Source organism: Habropoda laboriosa, unplaced genomic scaffold, assembly GCF_001263275.1.
Source record: "Habropoda laboriosa isolate 0110345459 unplaced genomic scaffold, ASM126327v1 scaffold5, whole genome shotgun sequence".
NCBI lineage: Eukaryota > Metazoa > Arthropoda > Insecta > Hymenoptera > Apidae > Habropoda > Habropoda laboriosa.
In genome coordinates, this window is record NW_017100161.1 from 321,692 (window position 1) to 345,328 (window position 23,637).

Consider the following 23,637-nt stretch of genomic DNA (forward strand, 5'->3'; position numbering starts at 1 on the left):
TACTCCAAGCTGGTAGTAACACCGACATTTCTGTCTTGCCCGCTCTCTGCGATGCCCTAGCATCAGCTCCCGATACCGTCGCACTTCCCTCGTTCCTTTCTTCTCTCCGTCTTTTTCCCGCTATATTCTTTCCCTCCGATCTGTCTCCTTAAGTGTGTGTGTGTGTGTATGTTGCCTCCGTGCGTGCGAAAACGCGTACGCGAATGAAAAGAATCGGTGGAAAAGGAGAAGGTGGCGGAGGAGGAGGCGGCAGAAGAAGAAGAGCAGCGTATCACTTTCTGCACGACTCGTTTCCAAGGATATAACCGGTGCGCGCTGTCTTCCTCTCGTTTTCGACGTTCCTTTCGTTTATCCCGATTCACCGGAGAGTGTATAGTGTGATTAGTTGGGAAGTCGCCAGTGCTTCGCACCACATCGTAAATTCGTTTCTCGATATATGCACACCTTGTTGTTTCAAACATCGACCGATCCTTCGAAGAACCGAACGAGAAGAAACGGACCGTGATACGAGAAGATTACCAACGGAAGGTTCTTTGTGCGAACACGAATCAAACGAATGTACATACATGCAACGAGCAGGCTGTACCTTAGGATGTGAAAGAAGAAACGAAATTTAATTACCCGCTTTTTTTCGTTCGAAGAAATTCTCCGAGCCTTCAAGATTCCCTTGCAATCATCAGCCTTTATAACGTATACGACGAGAAACGCACGTCGAAAATCCAACGAACCCGAGACGCGTCCCACCCAATCGGTCCTCTCGAATCATCGTCGTGGAATCGTCACTTATCGGACAAGGGGAACGAAGGAACGGACGAACTATCCGTGGACCTCAGCGCTGCCGCCCGCTGGAATTTCTCCTGTCGTCGTCTGCACATAACCTCTCTCCCTCGCCTCTTGGTCGTTCACTTTCTATCTCTCTCCGTTCACAACCTCTCACCTCTCTGTCCCTGTTATCGTTCTATCTCTCCTTCTTCGTCTCCCTCGTCTCCAACACTCGGATCGTTCGTCTATTTCGCATCGAAGAGAAGAAGAAACGTGATCAACATTCCCGTGTTTCGTTGAACTCGTTGTGCGCGCGAGTGACACGGCCGCTTTTAATGATCGCGACCACGACAAATGCTGCTCGTTCGTGTTGCTCGATGAGCCGTTCGCCGCCGCGTGGATATCCGGAGTCGAGAGTCGATCATCGGTGATCGAGAGAAGCAACGGTGACACTCGCACGATCCCGGCGTTACGAAGCGCAGCCGGTTGTCAGTCTACGTAACCTAGAAGCGAACGAGGAAAGAACGAAGAGAGAGAGAGAGGTGACGATGAATACGCCGCCGCGCACTGGAACGTTGGTGGACGTGAAATAAATATATTCGAGAAGCTGTCGTGCCGAACGCAACGCGCACTGGCCATTTTTCTCCGGCGGCCGATTAAACTGTTGCACGAACGTACGTTGAGGCCCGTATTTCGTATCTATGCTCCCCGACGCGAGAATAGCCGGTTATCGTTGCTTCGTACCGGCCACGTATTTATCGAACGATTCCACGGAGAAACGGGGAGCAAGCAGAGTGCAACCATGCGTCGCTGTACCTTGAAACGTCACAGATCACGCTGGACGAACTCTTGAGCGGGATCGCAAGACGCGCGCTGCGGCTACCACCGAAGCATTCAACCTGGCGGAATCGTCGAAGAAACGGAAGACGTACCTCGGGGAGCACTGGCTCACGCTCACGCGAATATGAGCATGACTCTCGTCCGGAATACGTTCAAAGGTAAGCTTTCTTTTCCCTTTCATAACCTATACGCGCGTGCAAAACACGTTTCGTTTTTCGCGGTTCACCACGGTGGTCGCAACTGCGCACTAACTATTGGCCAAACCGTTAATTGTTCGAATATATCCTGAACATTATCAGATGAAGATATTTCATTACCTTGTTTCCTCTGTGAAGAACAAAGTGGTTAACAACAATTACACGTCACATTCTTTTCTACCGTTGAAGTGTGGAAAAGTGTAGCTTTATTTTTACAACGCGATACAGTGTATTGTCACGGTAAAGAGTATATGTAAAACGCGTCAATGGTTAAATGTTGTACTTTGACCGTATGATTACACTTAGAAACGTAACGATACGTCTGCCTCGCTATGACGTTGACGTTAGATTGTGTTCTATCGATTTTCCGTTGACGATAGAATTGCTCATTTAAGAATTCATAAAGTCGAAAGCGTTTACACGTGATTTCTGCGTGTGTGTCCTACTAAATACGCCTGCTTATGCTCGCGCGAGCGCTCAACCGTAGCCGAATGCGCGTTATGTGTTTAACACACGCGTGCGTTCTACGCATGCGTCGTGGATTCGTGAAAACATCGCCTATTTTTCGGTGGAGCGACGTGTAACATCCAATCACGATACGACCGTTCACATAAATTTTATCAAACCAACCGATATATTCTTCAATTAAATTCATTTCAATTTTCACGAAACAATACGGTAACCAAACATATACTTATTTTTACGAAATTCGTCACGCGATAAGCGGTTGTTACACATGTACGTACAACCCACGAGCAAAAAGGTAGACTGAATTGAAACACTTTGTTATCGATAAATTACACAATTTATTCTTCAATAAAACTCCAGCGTGTCACGTGTGGCCCATTGTTTAACGGATAACTTCCGAGATCTTGTAAACATTTCGCAGAACCGCGCGTTGTCAAAGAAACGCGCTCTTTCGACGCCAGATCTTGGCGCGTGTGCATCTTAACCTTAACGCGACCACGCCGGAGATTTATTAACGAGATTTACTGGATTTCGCAACTTCGCGTTTATCCGCGAACATTTTTTATCGCACACGAACGTACTGGCGTCGCGTCACCTAACGACAAGACCCGACGCGACGGTTTTTCGTGATTCACGGCCGGTAGAGTCTGCCTGCGTTTGGCTGAACTTTAGACCCGACACGTACTACTTTCGTGGCGCGGATGTGCCAAATGAATTCAGATGTGCGGCATACGGTGCGCGACGGCTGTTTCGTCTCGAGCCTCGTGCACGCGATTTTTCGCCCCTAAAAATCGCTCGGTACTTCGAGACACGGCGACTTTTACCCACCCACTTTCATAGAATAGCGCCTTGAACAAATGGAACAAAGTTTCGATTCAACGTTTCCAGTTAAAAGTTTCGCGCGCATAAGCGTAGCCACTGGAGGGGGTATTGGGATTGTTATCTCTGTAGGAATAGGACCAGAAGTTTCAAATTGAAATAAAATTACCTTTATACATCGAACGTACAAAGAACAATATTTACAACGAATAATTTCGTAGGTATTTCGTTTAAATAAATGTTCGTTTAAACGTTGTTTATTGAAAATCTCTTTCACGTGTGAACGCAGGATTCGAATATTTATATTCGATTATTTCTACACAAAAAGATCTGAACTTCGTTCAGCCGGAAACTTTTAGCGTGCAGATGTAGAGCAGAATACTTAAATAATTATCTGTGCAACAAAGAACGCCAAGCTTTGTGCAAACACGGTCTCGTTTAAACTTCTACATACATAGGCACACCGATGTAGAACAGAATATCTTAACCATTTATTTCTGGCACAAAGGGCTTGTACAATGCTTCAAACGTTACTCTTGAACTTGCAGTAGAATTCATCCGTACCTGACGGACCAAAATCGTAGTTCGGTAAATCGGTAACATTAATTCTACTTCTCTGTGCGGATTTTAGTGCGTAACACACGTAAGAAATATTTCCAAGTTAAAATTCAAGTAAATTTCTTTCAAATTTCTTCAGACATGAAGGATTAAAAATTTTCAAAGCTCCTATAGGCGCCAACAGCGGTGGAAGGGTTAATACTCGATAAAAATGAACAAAATCTCTGTCAATTTGCAAATTTTTTTCACATAAACCACAGTTTGAAAAATGACAATTTTCATTCTTTAATCCATGTGCAGACCAAAATCCCAATTCGAGCGTATCAGTAGGAAAAATGTCTCTTTCGTGGCGTTTTGCCAACGAGTCGAAAGTCACGACAGAATTTCCTCCGCGTGGCTGGCCAATTTACACGAGTTTACAAACGATATCGGTAATCGGACGAGGTTTTCGGTTCTCGTCCGCCGAGAGTAATCCTGTACTCGAGGAGACTCCGAGATCTCCGTCGCGTGGTTTGCCTCGCGAATTAGCTTGTCCGGTACACAACGATTATGGGGCAACGCAGCTCTGTCGACGTCTTGCGAAAATATTTACCGATTCGCCCGCGCGGAAGCTCTATTTTTGAGGGCGAACCGGATAGAGAGGAAGGCGCGTGTGGACGCGTCGCGTCTCCGCCGAAAAGATTCACCATTCCAGCGACGGCCATTCAATCGATTCCCGGCGCTCTCGATGAATCGAGACCGTAACACGCGCGTACTCATCGCCAATCTGCTCTCGAGTAAATATTTACTCGGCAAGAATGAACAACCGGTTCCCGAGCATTTTCCAAAGTTTTGTCGTCAATTTTGTTTGTTAATCGAAGCCGTGAGTACCAAAAACGGCGCAAGTCCGCCCATGGACGTTTTCAGGAAATATAGTTCTTTTTTTGGTTCACCTTATTCGAATTCTTCTTGTCGTTTCCGCGAGATAAGGTGCCTTTTAATACGAATTTATTTTAGTCGAGGGTTTTGCGACGAGGATTCTGTGGCAGAATAAGTTTGAGAACCACTGATTTATTCATACAGTTTCGTTATTTTTATATTATTAACATTGTCAGATGACGAATTTTTAAAAAAATTAAGAGAAATAGGATCGTTTATATAGAAAGTTTCTACCTGTGTACTGTAATTAACTTTCATAATTCTCGATAATTTTCCTCGATAAAGCGTCCGAAGCACTGATTCAAATCGTTAGAACCATTGATAAAAATCAAAGATAGGAATGTTGCTAAAATAATTGAATTTATCTTACCCTTCCTAAATTATCCTGCCTTTCTAAAATCTCGCTAAAGTGTTATATCGATCCAAGCATTATGTCTCGAACGAATTACGAAGAAATTATGCAGGAGAAAAAAATCCTCGTGTTCGGATCCTCCTAAAAATAGATACGCGAATATTTATAGCTGTGCGATACACCGAAATTATCCGGTGATTTATGTGCGACATGCGTACGGTGAAAAAGTTCTCACCTTTGGATTTCTTCGAATGTAGGATACAATTTGATTATTTATAAACTTCTCGGCGGACAATGCACGCCAAGAGGACAGTATTGGACGCTAAGACGGTGTTGCACAGGTGTAAATCGTGTGTATATCGATCGATTTGCGAAATCTTCGAGCAGACCAGAAATAAATGTCCGTAGACCGGGTTTACTTTTGTCTCTGGTCGTCGTAGTGGCCGTTGCACGAAGAGAAAATACATTGTTCTTGCGTCGACAGATAAGAGGGAGTCGCCGCGGTTCTCTTGCCCATATTCCACGATGAATGACGCTACTGTATCGACGGCAGCACGCGTCCCTATGCAGCTCACTAAGTCATCCGCCCGCGTGTTCCTCGGGCTCCTTTCTCTTCTCCGCTTCCGTTATCTCCCGCTGCGGCCGGTTTATCGCGGTGCCGTCTGTTTCTGTATTTTTCAGCGAAACGCGGGCGAATAATCGAGTTGCACGCGTGAACCGCCGGCGTGATTGCGAAAATGTCCGGTTTCCGCCGCGAACAATGGAAAACGAGAGAGAGAGAGAGAGAGAGAGAGAGAGATCTCTTTCGAGCTTAACCGCCGCAACGTGGTTCCTTGCTCTTTCGCTTGCTTTTCCGTGGACAACGGAAATAGAACTTTTGGCGAAAATATTCGTTGCTGATTTAGATTTATCGACTACTTTTTTGATATTTATTGAGAAAGCAAAATGTCAGGAAGATTCTTGTGAAGTTTGTTAGGGGAAAAAGGATCGTTTCGAAGGAACGGTGAAAGTCAGTTGAATAAGATTGAAACGGCTAGTTTTGCCTGCGTGAGCTCTCTGGGCCAAACTGCACTCTGCTGGAGCAAGTTGCAGCAACATTGTATGAAGTATTTATAGAGACTGTACATTTAACTGTAGTAAATTTAATGCGAACTGTAGAGGCGTGTTATGGTTTTACATAGTGGTTTTTAGAGGGGTTGATATTTACGTCGGTGTTTTAAGGAAAATTTGAATTGATAAAAAACACCTTTGAAATGCTCTTTTTGGTATTTTTCGTATTAATTTATGGTAGAAATTGGTTCCAGAAGTGTGTTGTTGCAGAGTGAAAAATTTTGGATGTTGTTTGAAAGTAGAGATCTCCTTAAAAGTTTTGGAAAGTTCGAGGAAGAAATCGGTATGAATAATGTTGTTCTTGTTGGACTACGTTAAAAGTTCGAGTGCGTTCGGACAGTGTTTGTCGAGATATTGGAAAATTAATAAAAATAAACGTTGTTATTTCTTAGAATCGAGGAAAATCGTAGAATTTTATATTTGGAGACATTTTTTCTTTTTTCTTTTTTTTTTTTTCGAAGAAAGGATAAGAGTAGGTTATTTTATTTATCGCGTGATCGTGTTTCTCGCGAGCTGATATAAAGATTAAAAAAGATATTACAATTTTACTTGGTTTACATAATATTATACTTTTTATCGATTCCTTCGCAGCGTATTAATATTCTGAATCTCCGCGGGATTAAATTGCCCGAGCAAAAAGAAGAAATCGATCGTCCATAACTTACTCTCAATCAACGAGATTGAGGGCTTGCAATAATGTTTGATGGCGTGTTTCATCGAACCAATAAATAATGAAGATATTGCAGCATCGTACCATGGAAACTTATTTAATAAATAGAACAGTTTTCGAACCTTGGCAGCAACTGAATAAAAAGAAAAGAAGTACTTGATCATTTTCTTTAGAGTATTTCATAGGAGTAAACGCAATTTTTAATACCTCGAGAAAATTTACACTTTTAACTTTACTTTTATTAACTAGAAGTACAAAAAAATGCGAGAGAAAGTATTTCCTTTGGAATCGAGTTGCAACAAATGTTATTTAATACCTTAGAGAAATCACTTTTTATCGCTGAAAGAAAGAAACGGCGAGAGAAAACATTTCCTCTGGAATGACACAATCGAATTACGCGATTTCGAAATGTCTGCGATCCACAATATTACCGCACGCAGTTATCTGGTTTCATTAAGATCACAAGGTACTAATTTTGGATTAATTACGCGGAGCACGGGCTGTATACAAATATCTTTAAGCGTTGCACGCTTAGATAGACGCACGGTTGTCTCTGTATTTGCAAAGTTCTCAAACACGACACACGACAAAAGAGTAATTAACTCTATTCGGTGGCACGAGGTCGGCCCTGTGGCTGTATTTACCCGGTTGTTTCATTGTAGTTCGTACCTTGACGCATTCCACCTCTCGTGCGCTTTAAATTAACCTTCATTTATTTTTCTTACTTTCTTTCGAGAATTAACACGGCAACGTCGAGCGCGAACGTAACGATCTTAATAAAACGAACGAGAGAACAAAGGAAATTCACCGAAGGCGGAAAAAACAAACGTTGGTCTCGCGAATTTTAGGTTAGGTTACGCTCAAGATGAAAAGTTAGGAAAAGGAAATTCACCGGGGGTGAATTTCGCAAATTTTACGTTTAATTATGCTCAAAATGAGAAATAAGGAGAGAAGGAAACTGATTTCGCAAATTTTAAGTTCAATCACGCCCAAGATGAGAAATAAGGAGAAGAAGGAAACGTTAGTTTTAGCAAATTTTGATGTTCAGCCAGGTCCACTTGGGGAAACAATAGTTTTGTGAGATTTTCGTGATTGTCTGAATGAAATTAGGTTGCTTCGAATGAAACGCAAATTAATCTGTAATCTCAAACGGAACACTGCGATGCACGTTCGATTTCGCGGAAGTCGTGGACGGCGACAAGCAAGTGAGTCGCGTCAAATTCATTCACGCTATTACAATGTATAGCGATAATACAACGTGACGTAATTATTGTTTTCTCTTTTTGATAGCGAAGTAACATTATCATTTCACCCACATTCGTGTCGCGTATCTCGTCTCTCTTTCAACCTGCTCCAAATTTATTGCTCCCGCGAATCCCTCGGCGTAACAGTACAGAGAAATAACAGAAAATACAAACTTTCATGTCTGCTATAATTATCCTAATAAAAAAGAGAAGAAAAAGAATCGATAAATTTTCATTAAAAAGAAACTTAACTCATCCCCGCTATATTCTATGCCGCGAGAAAATTGAGAGTTCCAAGTAGAGCACAGAAAAAGAAGCAAAAGTATTCCAATTCGCCTGCATGGAAATTACACCTAGCGAATTAAGTTTCGCAATTTCTAAAATTTCCCACGCTGTGATTTACGAAAATGATAAAAGAACACGTTGGAATGAAATGGCACGAAAAAAAAAAAAGATCAGCGTGCACACGTAGATTTGCCTGGCGCAATGGCGCGGCATCAAACGGTTATCACGCTTTAATCTCGCCCGGTGCTCGTCAAAATATTTCCAAGCGGATAATCGTAGCGGCGGCTCATAATTGCAGGCAATAAACCATTGTTTCTTGGCAAAGAGAGAGAGAGAGAGAGAGGATTCGTCCAGTGAATCACTCGTGACCCGAATTTTCATCATAATTTTCCAACTATGTATCCGGTACGATTGAGAATTTTCAAGACAAAGAATGGTTTGGACCCGAGTCTACCGACGACGACCGAAGTGAGAGACAAGGCAATCGTTACTTTATAGAAGAGATAAAGAAGCCGAGATCGAGTCCGGTGCATCGTGAAATTTCACGTATGCTAAAGTATTGTCCTGGCGTTGATGTCGGAAAGGCGAAGGATCGTGGAAGGAAAGCAAGGGTAGGGGAAAGGAGAAAAGTGAAGAGGCTGAAGAGAGTTGTTCACGTGCTCGTAAATTTGAAATTCTCGGTTGTCCTGTGTACGACACTGTTCTTCGTTAAATAATATTCAGAAGTGGTTCGTCGAAATAATTGAATTTATTTTGGTGCTTTATTCGATCGTATAGCTTTTCGATTCAATTGTGGATTTTAATTTAACCCTTTATAACGCTGTATGACTCACAGGTGACTATTTCATGTCAAACGACTGTAGTAAATTTACTATAATTATTATTTACTATAACTTTAAATAATATAAGAATGCAGTTTTTTTTATCCTGGGAGAAATGGGGAGTGGGTAGGGTGACTCGTCGGTAGTTTTCCAAGTCAAGCTGCATTCCTCGTGACTAATGTTAAGATGGGTGACCGCCGGAAAAAGAACATTTATATGTATATGGGGGGAGGTTAATAAATAGTATAATATAATAAAATATAAGTACTATAATATATATGCACTAGTTTTCGCACTGTTAATTTCGTTATCCTCTACGAAAACGGTTATCTTGTCGAACGATGGATAAAATCATTCGCGCTATGCAAAAGTCGATAGAGTTCTCATGTACGATTCACAGGCGAGCGCGTTGATTAATCGGGAATTAACTTCTAGAGGTGGTCTTCGATATCTTGGATGAATAATCGCTGGCCAATACTGGGACCACGGTGAGTTTTTATCGACTCCAGCTGAACCATTTGCCAGGAGATTCGTCGGTTTTCATTCGTATCCTCGTTAAATCGTGGCCGTTAATTATGAACTAGCTAAACAAGTTGTGTTTCTCCTTCTTTCGTACACTTTTTTTTATCGTATCTATCGATTCGAAAATATCGAGATTGCAATCGAAAAAGAAAAAGGATCGACGCTGACTCGAGCGAATTTTCCCCTTCGTGGATATCGTTCTCGTTCGATTTGGAACGATTACGCGGTTTTCGAGCATCTCTCAGGATTAATCAACGAAGTTGATACCACCGATTGGTCGACATTTAGCCCGCGGCCAATTGGTGCGCGCGTTCCATTGATTGGCTGGTGCGTACACATAATGCCGTGGAATAACGGTGCCATTTGTGTTCAATCATGAACGGTGCCGAAGATTTACCGCCATTCGAACCTCCGTTCGAATCTTTTCCGACGTCGTTTCGAAATTGTCGCTTAATACGTGTATTTTACGCTTCGTTGGTTCTTCCGTCTTTTTTATTTCGAACACGTCGGATTTTTCTCGTCGATGGAAAAAGATTGACGATGTCCTTATTTAGATTTTTGGGAAGATCACGTAGCAATGGGATGTAACAAATTTCTTACTAACGGACGTCTTCAGGATTTAAATATAATTTATCATTTTTTTTTTTTCAACGAAAATTTACGTTAAAAATAAAAGAGTTTCGTGTAGAAACGCTAAGAATATCCCAACCAATTAAATTACACCGGACTTACACGGTATTCTGAACGAATTAAATAAAATGAAAAATTTCTTTCTCTAACTTTTGTTTATTATCGTATTTTCTCTTCTTTGTGGTTTTTCGTACTGGCAGGCACCATTTACTCGATTCTCAATTTACATGAAACACATCTAACGAAACATTTTCCAACACCTCAACTAAAAGACCAAATTCTCCAAATCTCCCTAGAAACAGAAACCAAAAAAATAAAATAAAAAACACAAAATCATTGTAACAACAAGTGTAAAGTACAACAAACGTATTTCCTACCACCTTACCTAAAAAAAAAAGGGAGGAACTCGGGAGATATCCCAGCAAAGAGAAAGCGGACCGTAAAATTGATGAAAAAGAAAATGAGAGCAAGCGCCGACAAAATGGAGCAGCGTGGTGGCCACTGGTGGCCTGGAAACCCAAAGGGAAAGACGAATCGTCGGGTGGACACACGCGATCGTATCGTGTGTAAGAGTACATACGTCGAAGCAGAGAGGACCGGAGCGGCCAGGGCCTGTCGGGGACGATGCGTTAATAGAGCAATCGTGACGAGGAACGCGTCTACGAATCGTTTCTGGTCGGGCATGCGGTATACTAGCGTCGCCACGAAAGTCGTAGAGAAGTGGTTGGAACGTTGTGGAAGATGGCGGCCGCGCCCTATCAGGCTCAATGACCTCTCCGACAAATCGTTTACTTCGCGCGCGTTCCCGGCGTCAGCGGGATCGCCGCGCCGCGCCGCATCTTCGGCGCCGTGCGAACGCGCCTTTATGGCCTGTGAGATCCACGTTGTGTCCGAGTGACGTAAGCGCGCTTACTCCTCATCCTTTTCCCTCGAACCAAGGTGTTGCCCATCTCAACGAACACCGGAGCCCCTTTTTTCCTTCGATCCTCCTCCGTTTCATGGTTACTCGTTGAACCCGCCCACCGTGCACCGTTTCTCAACAGCTTCGAACCGTTCCTTCTCTCTTCTAACCTTCCATGGAATTGCTCTCTCGGGGATTCTTTCTCCTTTCGTTTCACGCTTCGATTCGTACAGTTGCTTATCGCTGCTTTTCTTTTTCGGAACTTTTAATGTTTCTTCTTTTCTTTTCTTTTTTTTTGGTGTGATTGAATAGATGTTTTTTTTTTGGTTTTTTTAGAGGTTTCTTTTGATTCCGGAGTATTTGCTTCGGTATTTATTCGTTGAAGATTTTTCGTTCTGGAATTGTCTGGGAATGGTTTCCGGTCCGATAGAATTGGTCTTTGGAGTCTTTGTTGCAGTTTTTAAATATTTTCAATGTTTCTAATATTTTTCTAATTTTTTTGATACGTAAATATTCGTTTACGTAAGTTTCTGATTGCCCCGAAAATTGATTTGTCAATCTATGTTCTTTCGATGCTTTAAATCTAATAACTTCCTCGAAGGGTTACAGTATTTTCGATGAAAATATATGGAAGCTTAATTCTACAAAGTAGGGCATATTTTTCAGGGCGTTGTTACAATTACGATAAGTTCTTGTGGTCGAGTATGCTTGTGGTCACGCGTTAAAAAGAGATAGCTGAGTAGGTTTCGGGGAAAGTGGCAAAATATCGTCACACGTAAAAATAATATTTCCGCAAACTCAATTAAAACTCAATCTTCCGGCTAAACAGATATCAGTCTAGCGTCATCGGAATTAGATTTACTTCCCACGTCTCTAAAGGCACGATTATTTCGAGATCGAGGAAGAAGCGGCGATCGTTCCTATTTCTCCCTGATAAATACCACGGACGTGAACAGCGTTCTTTAAAAATAGAAACAATGAGACACGCGTTTTAATGCAACGCTGGCACGTCGTCTAGAGAGAGCACTGTGCAGACGGTTTACCGTGGAATTACGAGGGAAATTCGCGCGATCGTTAGCCGATACACGTGTCTCTCTGCTAAATAATTATCGCGCGAAGCGTGACTTCTTCGAAGCGTCCGGATAGAACACGAGAAGAAGTGCTCTTCGCCACGTGACAAATTGGCTTCCCTTTAATTCGTGATGGAAAGCGGAGGGAAACTCGGTCGAGAGTACATATTTCGGGGGAATTTGCGGAGAATATAGTCTCGATGGATCGGAGAACAACCACCGTTAAAATTTGATTAAACAATTGTTACGTTCCATGGATCGTGATCTGTTATTTTTCAATGAAAATAATACCGTCTTCAAAAATGAAGAATTCTCAAAATATTGCGAAGGTTTATTCATACTTACGCAGCACGTTTCACGTGAAATTCCCCTTATTTACAGTTACTCTGCGATTCCTCAGGTTAAAAGGTACAACAAGTAATCTCATATTCCTCTTTGTGCATGCATGAAAAATCAGGATGCAAAGACGGTAAACATTTTGTAGATGTCATCAATTCCAGTGTTGACAGGAGGAGGAAATTCTTTTTGTAACTAACGTTTACTATCCGGCTAAAAGTGTTGCACATAGCGTACTCCAAGGTTTTGCAACACCATTTTTAATGCTCCTCCACCGCGATAAGATAAATGATGCATCACTGGCCGCGGAGCAATGGATCGTTCCATATTTCTATCGCAAGGAATTTCATCGTGTTCTAATTCATTTTTACCGTATTTTTTTTTTTCTCGAGAATCTTTAGTATTATTTAAATCAACATTTCAGAAAAAGGAAAACTCTACAATCTAAGATCGTTTATTTTTATATGAAGAAATTCTGCAAGGTTCGTGTAATTTTTCTATCTTCAAGGTTGTCGAATTCTTTTTAAGCAACAGAGATGCATTCGCGATAGAGCGTACTTTTGCGTCAGCAGTTTGCGAATACATAGGTTGAAACACACATTCGTCTTCGCCTATCGAATAAATAAGATTTCATCGAAAGCATTGATCACGCTTCTTCAAGCCGAGATTCCTTGAATTTCTTAGAAGCTCTCGTGACAGTTGATCTCACGGACGAAAGCTGCCCACTTTCCGGAGGCAATCGACATGCTGCCACTTCATATGATAATCTCCGGAAGTGTCTGTTGCGCTCTGATAGACTGCAACATCTCAAAATTAAGACGTAACTCCTGGACACGTGGACGTGGGTCCACAAGAACGCTAGTCAGATCGGATAGAACGACGAAGAACGTATCGTTCGTAGACATTCTGACTGTGAAATTCCCCAGATCGACCGGACGAATACGGAGCAATAATTATTAGAGACACTTGTTGTGAAATATCATAGGATATAGATTGTTTATTGCTTCGTGCAAGGTTCGTAGTGATTTAAAAGGATCGAAAGACATTTTTTCTGTGATCTTTCATTATCGCAGGATTATCTATCTTTTTTGGAAGATACACTACCGGCCAAAAGCTTGGAATCACCTCCCACTTTTCATCTAATTTTTTATAAATTTGAAGTTTATCTCAATTGTACATTTATCAATTTATCCCATGTCGACTGATTCGAACGATAAAAAATTCTCAAAGTCGCTGACTTTTTTTCTGGAAATTTTTGTGTAAACTGCAATGCTCGGTGATTCCAAACTTTTGGCCGGTAGTGTATTTGTGCTGTTCGAGTGTTTTTAACATCGATCATTTCTTAACTTTCACACTTTTCTTTTAACTTTCGGTGCAATTTACTCGAGGATTTGTGTTTAGTTTCTCGAGAAACCTTGGAGTTTCTTGTTTCACTTCCTATTACATTGCGCTGATCAGTTTGATTACTCTGAAGCTCGAATATATTTTAACCCTTTTTATTTCACCACTAAAACTCTACGGTGCACCAAAAAGTAGATTATACTTTTTCACCGATTTGACAAGAATTTATATACATTTTTTTACTCTTTAAAATCGGCGATCTGTACGATTTATACGAATCGTAAAACCTATTCAATATTTACAAATTGATCGACGTTTCTGTACCAACTCTTTCTCGATTACCTGCAAACGTACCAATACCATCGTAATAAAAAGTCAATTCGTCGGTATCGTGAACGATATCTCGTATCTACGTATATAATATCGGTGTTAATAATCGGCCGGAAACAAAAATAATTTCGCCGCGGAAAGAATACAAAGAGCACGCGCGATGGCCAAAGAAGAAAAATAAGCCATCGATTTCTGCCTTTCAACAAGCGGGGAGGGAACTTTTCTACCTTTCAGCGGCGGACCGCATTCCACTTTTTCTTTCTTACCTTCTTTTTTTCAGCGAGAACGAGAGGAACAGGCGAATAAAAATAAAATACGCCGCGGGTCGCCGGGCGATTCGCGCGCGCGAACGGAACGCTCGTCGCGATAAAAGGCGCATTAGAGGGAAAGCCTTTGATATCTTCGCCGCGAACTGTGTAACGACGTCGTTAAAGCCGTTTACCTGCCAGCTCTATTTGCCATTCTTCTCGGATTCTGATCAGCACAATTGTGCAAATAGTTGGGGCAATCGATGGAGAAACATTTTCTTCCATTTGTACCGCAGGGCGGAAGGGTGGCCCGGCTAATGGATGCTTTTGTTTTTCTTCTTCTCTCGTGGATTTTCAGGATTTCGAGAATTGGGTTGATGCCGCTGGTCTCTCTCTCTCTCTCTCTCTGTGCTAGGGAGTTAAGAGGGACTGAATGTGTATAGTCTCTCACATCGGTGAATTCGATGTAACGCAGTTTTAGGTGGTGGATAAAATGTGGTATGGTGTCGATTCTGTCGATGTTTATGCATCTGTAGCGAAATTTACAATTATGGCTGGAAGGACAATACTTGTTGTTTTATTCGAATAAATTGGGTAGATTGTAAAGTTTGTTTAAAGAAAGAAGAACATTTGAAAGGTATTCTTTTCGCCATTCTGAATAAATTGAAGAGAAATTTTAGACTAAATTTGTAGATTGGTAAATTTGTTCAAAGAAGAAGAATATTTTGTGTTGTTTTTCTATGATGAAATATGTTACTTAACCCTAGAGCGGTCTTCGGGTCTTTTTTGACCCACCGCCTTTTTATATTTTTAGCAATTTTTGCTGTTATCAAGTTTACGTTCCTTTTAAACGTTTATTGTCTAGGTTCGTATGCCGCGTTGTGAAACAAAAATTATTACACGCAAGGTCTTAGGTCCTTTTTCACCCAAAAGTCCTAAGTGTACAGTGAAAACGAAGAACGCAATAGGGTTAAAAACTGTTGAAAGAAATTTTGATTTAATTATGCTTCGTATGTTACAGTTGGGAATTTATATTTTTTATTAATGTACGACTATGTAGATTGTGAATTCTAAAGCATCCTTTGTTCAAACAGCGAGCATCCCTATCAGAAAGTTTTTAATCAAACACACTGTCGCAAAACTAACTAAAAACAATTATACAGGATGGTTCGTCGAAATTGAATAAACTTTTAGCAAAAATTTCCAAGCATATAATAGATATCCTGCATTATGTCTAGCACGTATGTCTGTTAGCAAAATTAGCTTAGAATTACAAAAAAAATAGTATCTTATTTCCAGCAGTTCTTCATTTAACGAAAAAAGAACTTCTCTAAAAACACCATCGATCTATTTAATCTTTATAAAAATGTTTAAACAATCGCACCCCTTGTATCATTCTAAATGCACGATTTCTCCAGTGAGTCAACAACTGGACCATAAATCCATCGATGAGAAAAACTCTAAGCAGATCACCGTGTATGGAGATCGACGATCGAGTTGATCGCCTCGATGTCTCGAGCCGTATGAATCTGAGATCGCGTGATATTACTTACAATTTGCTAGGCCAGTTTCTGCATTCCACTGACGTCATTTGCGGCGCATCCTCTTCCCTCGAGGACGACCTGACTGAAAGATACGCATCTGCACGCAGTCTCGATTGCTTGGACGTTCCACGTTTCAGATAACGTCTGTTCATCCTGGATAGATCTACCCTGCCCATTTCAAACAGACACGTGACTGTTTCTCACAGTAAGCAACTCGTTTCTCACAGTCCCTTCCATTTTTCATCCTCCATTTCTGTTCTTCGAACAACACCTCTTATCTCGCGTGAAACCGTGTTTTCATCGAACAAGCTTTCTCGATCAAAATTTTCCCCCTCCGTTTTATATCGTTGGAAAATTCATTTCTTTGAAAACGCGAATCAAAGTTTTCAAATTCACAAATTCGGAGTTTCAGTTACAGTTGACTTATTTGCAATTCGAATAGCGAACGAGGTGGATACCATCGATTTAGCATAGGTGATGGAAGTGAATTGAAGTAACGATACACTTTATTAATAGCAACGAAACTGGTTCATCGTTGAATCTTCTGTTCCGATGATACTACTCCGTTAATAGCACGTTCCCTTAATCGAGATGTGTTATCTAAAGTTGTAAGAAATAGCAGAGAACACGGACGGGATATAATCTTGGAGAAGAATCTCCTCCGATTCGAATGGAAGAAAGTTAAACGGAGGAGAGAGAGAGGGTGCAGTAAAATGTACAAATAATGGAATCAGTATTTCTTTCGTCGAACAAAAGACACTGTCCCTCTGTATCTTGGAATTAACAATCCATCCTAAATACTAAATACGTATATATACACGAATTTACCGATCGATACATTCTCTTCGCGAAACAACGATCTTGTTGATCTTAAAACTGTCCTATCTCGCAATTCTCACATTTGAGATTCTCCTTAATAAATCAACATCATCTCCCCCATACTCGTGGTCTTTCCAAGAACGATCGTAGGAGAAAAAGAGCCTGGCAACAAGAATTATTCCTCCGTGCAAAGATGAGAGAAGAAAACGGTCGAAGACAGAGGCACAGAGATATAATTATGGTCAGGCAGAAGATATCGGATGTAGACGAGCTCTGTGTTTAGCCATTTACCGACGTCGATGAATGATTAAAAGTATGTTAACCTCTTTGGATAAACGTGTTTTCCGTTTGATAAGGGTTATTGGCGAAAAGCCACGGCAACAATGATCGAGGAGGAGAAGAGAAGAAGTAGGGTTTCGTAACGTTGACTGGCGGCCGCGCATCGTGTGATCGGCTTGTTTTATCGTTCGCTACGACGACGACGACGACGACGGTCACGGGATCTGTACGCCGCACTTTTCGTGCCTCGGCTCGACATAATCGAGATCCTCGAACGGCGACACGTATAAGAGGAAGGCAGGAAAGGTCACGGCTCTGACCCATTTCGACGTTTTATCGGGCTACAACGCGAGCAAAGTTCGCGTCTCGCGGTGCACGAAGTGGTCCGCGCTTCGTGGAACGAGATTACATACGTGACTTCCGTTTTCACGCCTCTTGTTTTTCCTACCAACGCCAGTATATACGACGTCAGTCTCTTGTTTTCTCCCTTCTCGCCGGGATCTCGACGAATCTCAATTTAGCGGCGTTTGATCGCTGGAAGATGAGGATCGAGGATCTTTGTTTTTCTTGGTTTAAATGTTTCTGGGTTGTTTTAACCCTTTCGGTATCTGTGGAAGAGATATGTCTCGCGATTCATTCGCGTGTCTCTTTTCGTCTCTTCTGCGAACGCGAAGAGGTTACTTTTTTAGAAATGTTTCACGTAAGGAATATTTGAAGGTATTCGATCAACGGGCCATTCATTGGCGTTCACAGAGATATCTTAGTGACATAAAATCTCACTTTGAAGGCAGCACACCGTATATTAAATCATTTCATTCATCTTCGATCATCTCCATAAATGAACCACTGATGATAAATGAGGAATAAATTGGCGAGGATAGGGACGGGGAAATCTCTGCATAAGTTTCTGAACAATTTAACCTTTATTCCTTACTATTTCAATACTTTTCCTTATTTCGATTAAAAACTCGTTTCTCTTTGTTTAATACATTCTCCGAAACTAGAATGTTCACGAACCATTTTCAATTGATCTACCAACAATTTTTCTACATTCATATTTCCTTGTATACACAAAATTAATCGAAGATTCGTACTAAACTAAATTCAAAAATTATCTTGGAAAAGGTTTTTTTTTTTTTTAATGAAAATCATAGATCATCGACGACCTTCGTGGCAAGGAATGCGCGAACCCGGCCGAACAGATCCTTGGTGCAAAACGCGGCGAAAGTGTCCAACGTGGGGCTGACTCACGGCGAAATTTTATCTTGGCCGGCGATTTGCCAAATATCGAATCGTCCGCTTGTTCAGCAGCTTTCTCCCAAGTCAAACGACACTTCCGTCCTTCGATGTTTCTCACTGGTCCATGTCGACTGCCAAAGAAAATTCGTTTAGCTGCGGTTAACCATGAAGCATGTAGTTCAAGGAGCCACGCGACGTTTCTATCGATTTTAGCTCATTAACTCGTAATGAGTTCCCGTCGTTGGTGGTCACGACACAGTGTTTCATCCCTGACGGCGTTTATAAACCAGGAATATTACAATTCTCAACAATTTACGACCAACGCTCGTGTCTTTAATTGCTTCGTTATTTTCGTGAAACAGTAAAGATCCTCTGTGATGATTCATCTCTTTACGAGCATCCAGCGCTGTTACCTTCAAATCTTAGTAGATTGCAATAAGATTTGTATTAAAATTATAATAATCCACGGAAGGCTCTTCGATTCTAAGATTTTTCGAAGACGCGAAACATTCCTTTCTTTTCAAGTGAGAAGAAGAAAAAAGAAGAAGAGAAACACCTCGAGAAGTATACTTTGATGAAAATGAAAATTTTACAAGACCGTAACACGTGTCGTTTGCCACTTTAAAGTGTGCTCGAGAGATGTTCGCAATTGTATATTTATGAACGTCGACCGAGCGACGCAGAATGTGTAGTGGTTCCGCCTTCAATTGGTCTCGTTCACGGAGATATTCGCGTCCCACGTTTTACGCTGATCGTATCTTAAAGCGTGTGTTGCAAACAGCGTTCGATATCTTCTGAATTTTAGTGACGTCGTATCGTTCCCCGTTGTCGCCTCTCGTAAAGATTTCTTCTTTCTTCTACGGGTTTTACAAGCAGCCGTAACGATGGCCGCGTTAGATTGACATCGTAAGCTATTTGAAGAACATTTGTGAAAGCAAAGTGTGTATGCACATGTGTGGCAAAGTTTGTCGATGATCAATTTTGTATATTGTACAAAATTGTATATTGTACGTACGAGTTTTTAGTAAGAATAAAATTTAAAGAAAGCGTAGTTTATTACAAGTTTCGTTCGTGTTTCCAAATTTTCATTTCGTTGACAAATTTGTTGGTTTTCTGGTTTGCAAAAATTGCACGAGAGATTGGACTATAGGTTGGTCGAATATTATTCGTTCAAGGCCACCATCGAGCAATACCCCCACCATATTCCTCGCTCGCTCCATTACTCCGTCCTTAGGAACAATCGTATCGTACGTAGCAAGGTTGTAAAAGTAGAGAATCACTCGTGAAACGCCTTGGAACGGCCAATTAATTTTCCACAGACTATGTCACTCCAATCACGTTCTATCAAATCGTCATTGAGACGGAAACCAATGAAATCCTGTAAAAAAGGAGAGACGCGTTCGCGTAAACAAAGGCAAATCCATAAAGTAGAAGAATTCTACTTACGGTAATTCGCGGATGCACGTTTTAATATTACCTTATCGCACGTGGAATAAAAAAAAAAAAGGAGTGCTTAAAAATCAAACCGCTGAAAGACATAAAATTCCATTGCTCCATGTTCGAGAACCCCCTGAAAATACACACACACACGCAGATGCATCGATTTTCGTTATCGCACACCGAACAGAAAACCCTCTGAAAATCAACTCTCCTAAAAACCACTCACACAGTCAGGGGAACCCATAAAACAGTGGAACCCTAAAACGCAACCGCACACTGTACAAACGCACGCACACACACCTTCAAGGTCTGTTATCGCGCCTCGACAACCTATAGAAAGCGGAAAAAACAGAGCAGGAAGAGAATGAGAGAGAGACGGAGAGAGGAGAGAGAGTGGGTGAATGAGAGACAGAGAAGAGCGAGAGGCTGAGTGAGTGAGAACGAGAGACGAAGAGAAGAGAGCGAGAGGACGAAAGACAGACAGACAGAGTGGAGAGGAGAGGAAGAGAGACAGAGAGGCGAGAAATAACGTAGTGCACGTGTGGTTCGTGTTTCAGGTTGCAGCGAGGACGAGGCAGCAGGTGTCGTGAACGCGGAGGTGGGCGGAGGTTGCGCGGCCGGGGCGCCAACCACAGGAAGTGCCGCTGGAGGTGGTAGCGGGACAGGTAGCGAGGCTGGGGGCGGTGGTGGTGGTGGTGGTGGCGGTGGAGCAGGAGCAGGAACAGGAGGAGGCGGAGGCGGAGGCGGTGGTGGCCGTGGTGGCGGCGGCAGCGGTGGCGGTGAGGGCGGATCGACGAAGCAGCAGGGTGGCGAGAGGTGTCCCCAGTGCGGCTTCCTCTGCCGGGACGTCCACGTGCTTCAGCTCCATCTCGAGGACACGCACAAGACCCCGTACGCCATCGACAAGAACGATCTCAACGCTCAATTCCCCCAAGTGGTGAGTGAAACTAACGTCAAGGACGAAAGGAGGACTCCATTGTTCCTTGTGTATTATCGATCATGCGCGACCGGCCTGCGGATTCTCCTTTCTCTCTTTGTCTCTCCCTCCATCTCTCTCTCTCTCTCTCTCCTTGCTTTTTTCGTTTCTTTCTTTTTCTTTTTTATTCGCGGCTGTAGTGTGGTTTCTTCCTTTTGTTGGAGACTTTTCTTCTTTTTCTTTTTTTTTCCTTCTTTCCTTCTTTTTGTTCAAAGGAACGATAGGAGGAGGATGACGATGGAAAGTGGAGAGTATACGAGAGAATGGAGGAAATTGGATTGCGACGTGGTTGATGAACGCGTGATTTGGGATATTCGAATTTCTTTTTTCTTCCTTTTGGAGGGACAGTTTGGATAATTGTTGTTTGAAGAGAATCATGTTGTTTTATTTATTTATTTTTTCATTTTTTGACGGTTTCATTAGTGGACGAGTATTTACTATTCGCGCGTTGCAGAGACGGTGCATCGTTAGGTTTATGTAAAACAGTACTGGCCGTCGCACCTGTGCGATTATGAAATTCAAAATAGCTTATTCTCGTGACGAGGTACGCGATCCTGCATATTGAGTTTACTTTGAAATTCCAGCCTCTATTTGTTACTTTATGTAGTTCACGGCTACGCTCAAGAAGAAGACCCGTAGCTCTGTGTGCTATTCCAATGAAATAGGCTTAACGTTGAATTTTCCACTCGCAGAGTGTCTTTTTAGAATAAAGTGGCTCAGGAACAAAGACACTTTTTTTTCTCGAGTTATTCTAATTATCTTGAAGCCGTCTTTCGACATATTTGTACAATATCCACTTTGACTGTAATTAAAGTTACACGTTAAGAAAAATGATTAAATATAATCAGATTTATGCAAAAATGATTAAGGAAAGTGTAATTACTGCTAGATATCGATATCGTTTGCTAGAGTTCATTTGTAGAATTCCAGAGAATTATAGAAACTGTTGATTCACTTTTAAAATTAACTGCTCGAACGATGGATTAACATTAATCAACGAACGACAAGATGAATAACCAGGTGAAATTAATCAATGAATTTTTCCAGTCCTGCCAGGTGTGCAGCAAGACTTTTGCTAACGTCTACCGACTCCAGAGGCACATGATCAGCCATGATGAGAGTGCCGTGCTTCGTAAGTTTAAGTGTCCCCATTGCGAGAAAGCCTTCAAGTTTAAGCATCACCTCAAGGTACTACGAGTGCACCCTTATTTTTCATTTCTCATTCGTACATCGTTATTTCCGTTCTTTGCTTTCCCTTTCACGGTCTCGTTTATCACACAGCACTGCCTGATTCGCTATATTAATTTCTCCTTTTACCGAAACCAATTAATTTCGCCGAATTAGAATATCTTTCTGTATAATTTTCATTTAAAAAACCAAAAAAGAAAAAGAAAAAAAAGAAACGTACAGAGAAATTCATCGATGTACTTGCACCGGAACGATTATTCTTTTCCATTAATTTACCTTAGAATTACCTCTTAGATATTAGTCGTTATTATTACCACCAGTGTGTAACAAAAGTTCCCCGGCTCAGATTGCAAAAACTTTCAAATTCACGTACCGACATCTCTCTTTCCTCGGATATTCAAACAGATATGTGAACCCTTTGAAATTCTTAAAAAAAGCAAAAAGTATTATCGTCTTCCATTCTATCGCGATAAATTGTCTATCTCTCAAAATCCAGGAACTTTTGTCACAAGCTGTATTATCTGTTCATCGAATGGATATCAATTCTTTTTTCACATTTTAATTTCCCCCCTTTACTCGGATCCCCTGTTCACAGGAACACCTTCGCATTCATAGCGGTGAAAAGCCATTCCAATGCAACAACTGCGGCAAACGTTTCTCCCATTCGGGCTCGTATTCGAGTCACATGACCTCGAAGAAGTGCCTGATAGTGAACTTAAAGAAAACCAGGCACACGAGTGTGAGCAACGTGGACCGAGGCCCGAAGAAGGCGCAACAACCCCTGCCGGCGGGCCGGCGCGAGGTCGATCTGCTCGCGGCGAATAATAACACTTTCCTCCCTATTCTGCCGAAGCTTTCACCCTCGGATTATCAGGAGATACACAGGGAAGGAGCGGGTGAGGGTCGATAACGCCATTCTATTTCACCGCAATCGTGCACCTTGAACGATTCGCTCTCCTCCTCCTTCTTCCTACCATGAGAACTCGATTCGTAATCGAATGTTTAACGCCACACAGAAATTCCATTTTATTCCAATAGAGTTTGCTATTCGATTTGCAATCGAATGTAAACGGAAAACGTTCAGATTCGTCCTGTTTATAGAGATGTAAATGAGTTTTTGTGCTTGCTTCGATCGATGATATCGAGGGTTGTAGTTGTTTCTTATTGCTTTTCATATTTTTATTAACCCTTCGACTGCGACACGATTTGATTAATTTTGACACGATTTATATCCTGTCAAAGGGTTAAGCGTGGAGAGTTTGGAAAAGATTGCGAATAGATTAATATCAGCAAAATTTATTACGAATTTGACAATACTCTCGTGTGTGATTTCTGTTTGTTACAATCACGGAAGAGAGATAAATCTGTGAAAATACACCGACTACAATCTTCCAACCCCTCCTGTTCACGTTGCGAATACTTTTCATTTGTTCCAACAGCTCGAAACACGTCGATCTTTTCTAAACCCTGTTTCATATCACACTTCGTTCACTCTGTCAATGAAAATGGACTCCGATGCTACGAGAGTAACCCTCTCTAGCCTCGAGAACATCCATCGATATTCAATGTTCCCGATTTGCATGAGAGTAATATCGCGGAAAGAAAGTGGCAAGTTTTTCTCTTCGAAAACTGTTCCTGACCATTTCGCCGCGATCAACTCACGAAGAAAACTGTCTCAGCTTCCATATTCATAACCGAAGCGGCGCGTGAATTGTAAAAGCGAGCGAGAA

At 41.7% G+C, this 23,637-nt stretch overlaps 1 protein-coding gene across 2 annotated transcripts in view; it reads left to right on the forward strand.

Annotated features, from left to right (window-relative positions):
• Positions 1-245: 245 nt before the first annotated feature.
• The window catches only part of LOC108577834 (zinc finger protein 1), a 28,476-nt gene continuing 5,084 nt past the window's right edge, over positions 246-23,637 (forward strand). The window contains exons 1-4 of one of the 2 annotated variants that reach the window (XM_017941047.1): positions 246-1,760; positions 20,301-20,680; positions 21,767-21,907; positions 22,503-22,803. In XM_017941047.1, the coding sequence (XP_017796536.1) occupies positions 1,727-1,760; positions 20,301-20,680; positions 21,767-21,907; positions 22,503-22,803 (856 nt within the window). In that variant the 5' untranslated portion in view covers positions 246-1,726. The remainder of the gene's footprint in view (positions 1,761-20,300; positions 20,681-21,766; positions 21,908-22,502; positions 22,804-23,637) is intronic. The other variant, XM_017941055.1, reaches the window with a different exon arrangement.